This window comes from Anoplopoma fimbria, unplaced genomic scaffold, assembly GCF_027596085.1.
Source record: "Anoplopoma fimbria isolate UVic2021 breed Golden Eagle Sablefish unplaced genomic scaffold, Afim_UVic_2022 Un_contig_8695_pilon_pilon, whole genome shotgun sequence".
Lineage (NCBI taxonomy): Eukaryota > Metazoa > Chordata > Actinopteri > Perciformes > Anoplopomatidae > Anoplopoma > Anoplopoma fimbria.
The window spans coordinates 27,501-30,700 of record NW_026553350.1 but is presented as its reverse complement, the minus strand read 5'-3'; the positions used below and the strand labels follow the sequence as shown (position 1 = coordinate 30,700).

The following is a 3,200-nucleotide window of genomic DNA, read 5'->3' as shown; positions in this document are numbered from 1 at the left end:
TCATGTGTCTTCATGTCTTCATGTTTCTTGTCTTCATGTCTTCATGTCTTCATGTCTTCATGTGTCTTCATGTCTTCATGTCTTCATGTCTTCATGTCTTCATGTCTTCATGTGTCTTCATGTCTTCATGTGTCTTCTTGTCTTCATGTGTCTTCATGTCTTCATGTCTTCATGTGTCTTCATGTCTTCTTGTCTTCATGTCTTCATGTCTTCATGTCTTCATGTCTTCATGTGTCTTCATGTCTTCATGTGTCTTCTTGTCTTCATGTCTTCATGTCTTCATGTGTCTTCATGTCTTCATGTGTCTTCTTGTCTTCTTGTCTTCATGTCTTCATGTCTTCATGTCTTCATGTGTCTTCATGTCTTCATGTGTCTTCTTGTCTTCTTGTCTTCATGTCTTCATGTGACTTCATGTCTTCATGTGTCTTCATGTCTTCATGTGTCTTCATGTGTCTTCATGTCTTCATGTCTTCATGTGTCTTCATGTGTCTTCATATCTTCATGTGACTTCATGTCTTCATGTCTTCATGTGTCTTCTTCATGTCTTCATGTGTCTTCATGTCTTCTTGTCTTCATGTCTTCATGTCTTCATGTCTTCATGTCTTCATGTGTCTTCATGTGTCTTCATGTCTTCATGTCTTCATGTGTCTTCATGTCTTCATGTGTCTTTGTGTCTTCATGTGTCTTCATGTCTTCATGTGTCTTCTTGTCTTCATGTCTTCATGTCTTCATGTGTCTTCTTGTCTTCTTGTCTTCATGTCTTCATGTGTCTTCTTGTCTTCATGTCTTCATGTGTCTTCTTGTCTTCATGTCTTCATGTGTCTTCATGTGTCTTCTTGTCTTCATGTCTTCATGTGTCAGAGTCACCCGAGTTCTTTTCTCGTCCCTCACTGATGCTGTTCTGTTTTGTTTGCTGCCAGTATTTTACATATTCATACATCATTGAATGTGTTATTATTGACTTTCACGTTTGATGTTATTTATGATTATGTTGTAAATGTTTATCTATAAGTGATCTTGTCTCTTATTTCTGTCTCATCCTTTGAGCTTTGGTGTAACATTTCTTAAAATACTATAACGAAGTCATAAAAAAGGTCTAAAAAAAGTCGTGGTATAGTTTGTCGAAAAGGTTCATGAAAAATGAATCATATAGTATGTCAAAAAAAATTAATTTGTAAAATAACTAAAGCTGTGTGATAAATGTGGACTTGAATAAATACTCGACAGCAGAGAGTTTAAGAGTTTAAAATGATTTTATTATTGATTAAGACAGCAGTCGTTTTTATTTCTTCACTGTTTGGGATCAAACTGAATCTGGAGGCAGGAAACTGTGATGATGTCACAAGGAGGAAGGGGTGATGATGATGATGATGATGATGTCATCGGTTTAGTTGTAGGCGTCTTTCTCAGTCTGTGATTGGCTGGATGGGGCAACCAGTGGGAGCTCAGGGGTCAACACAGGCTCCGCCCCCGACACACCTGGGAAATGAAAACTTTTTAAGCCCTGAGTCGCAATTATACCTCGAATGAACACAGTAATGATCTGTTCAACTGTTTTAGATTTAATATTGTTTTCCTCTGGAGATGGATAAGCTAGCTGGCTGTAAACGACGAGTTAGTACAAAGCGTAAACCAGTCCTCGTCTCACCGCTCAGACTGGTCAGTCTGGTTCCCAGTTGGCTCCAGAAGGAGCAGGAGCTCTGACTCAGACCCTGATGATGTCGAAGGTCGGGGCTTAGCTGCAGGTAGGTGGGCGGGGCCTCAGAGGACAGGACCTGCTGCCAGCGGGGCAGAACTGACTCCGCCCACAAAGGAGACGGGTTCGGGTTCCTGAGGAAAATAAAACGGGAAATAAAATAACTTCATTATCTGACGATCATCATGACGTCACTAATCATGTCATTAGTTCGTGTTCTGACCCGGTCTTGATGAAGCTGGAGACGTAGGTCATCGCGGCCAGAGAGAGGCGTCGCTCAGAGGAAGTGAAACGCTGCGAGCTGATTGGACGATGAGGCGTCCCGAACACAAGCTGAACGTCCAGAGGAACAGACACATCGGCTCTGCACGCAGACAACAATCGATCAATAACTCATCAAAACAAGATATGCTAACAATAGCAAGTGAGCTAACTAAGCTGTAGTTAGCTAATGTTAGCATTAGCGCATGTGTAAACAGTCGGTACCTGTTGTGAGAGCTGGTGGCAGGTTGGTGGTACAGGAAGACGTTAGCTTTGCTGTTAGCCCAGCGGCTAGCCATCCTCAGACTGGGGCAGATGATGAACAGATCTCTGCAACACAAACGATAGTTCATATTCTGCTATAGCTGCCAAAGATCTGTTCTATTTAAACTGTATTTCACTTGATTAAATTAGCATGTAGCTTGTTGTGTTGGACGACATCTTTAACGATCATAAAGGCTCATAGAACTCAAGTGATCTGAGTGTTGATCTGACCGGGTGGCGTTGTTGAGCGCTCTGGAGAACAGGTTGTATCCGGCCGGTGTCGGACCGTGATCCAGAGAGTAGAACCAGGCCGCCGCCTCCTTCAGCAGCTCACTTCCTGTCTCGCCGCCCAGCGAGCGACTCAGAGCCTCGTAGAACGCCGTCTTACCGTCGGCTCGACCCTGAAGGGCCTCGAAGTCCTGGACACACGGAAAACAAAGTCCCTAATAATACAACATCTCTGCTTCCTCATATGTTTTACATATTTCTTCGTCGGGTTGTTTCCTGTGTGACCTCTGACCTTTATCCTGCGAGCCCGGCTGATCAGACCGTCGTGTTCAGATGTTCCCAGCAGCAGGTCGACTCTGAGGAGGGACGACTGAGAGACGGACCGACGGACCGGAGACCAGGACTGGAACGGACCGCTGACCGCCAACAGCTGCAATATAAACACAGACACAGACACACACACACACACACACACACACACACACACACACACACACACACACACACACACACACACACACACACACACACACACGTCGGTTGTATTAATAAGCATGTTTTCTTTAAACAATCACCAAAACTAAACCGTTTATCAAAGAGAGAAGCTGTAAAAAACGTCGTTGTCAGATTTCTTGAACACATCATGTGTGACATAAAAAGCAGCCGAAACTAATCTTAAAATTGTGATATTTTATCAAAAACATTTTATCCTACATGTCACATTTAAAATTCAACTTGCTTTGTTCTTCTT

General features: G+C 43.0%; 1 protein-coding gene across 1 annotated transcript in view; it reads right to left on the bottom strand.

The window, feature by feature from the left end:
* Positions 1 to 1,368: 1,368 nt before the first annotated feature.
* The window catches only part of LOC129116483 (thyroglobulin-like), a 26,133-nt gene continuing 24,301 nt past the window's right edge, over positions 1,369 to 3,200 (bottom strand). Inside the window, 6 exon segments of the mRNA XM_054627355.1 lie at positions 1,369 to 1,479; positions 1,649 to 1,830; positions 1,920 to 2,060; positions 2,183 to 2,287; positions 2,453 to 2,640; positions 2,742 to 2,879. Of these exon segments, the coding sequence (XP_054483330.1) occupies positions 1,388 to 1,479; positions 1,649 to 1,830; positions 1,920 to 2,060; positions 2,183 to 2,287; positions 2,453 to 2,640; positions 2,742 to 2,879 (846 nt within the window). The 3' untranslated portion in view covers positions 1,369 to 1,387.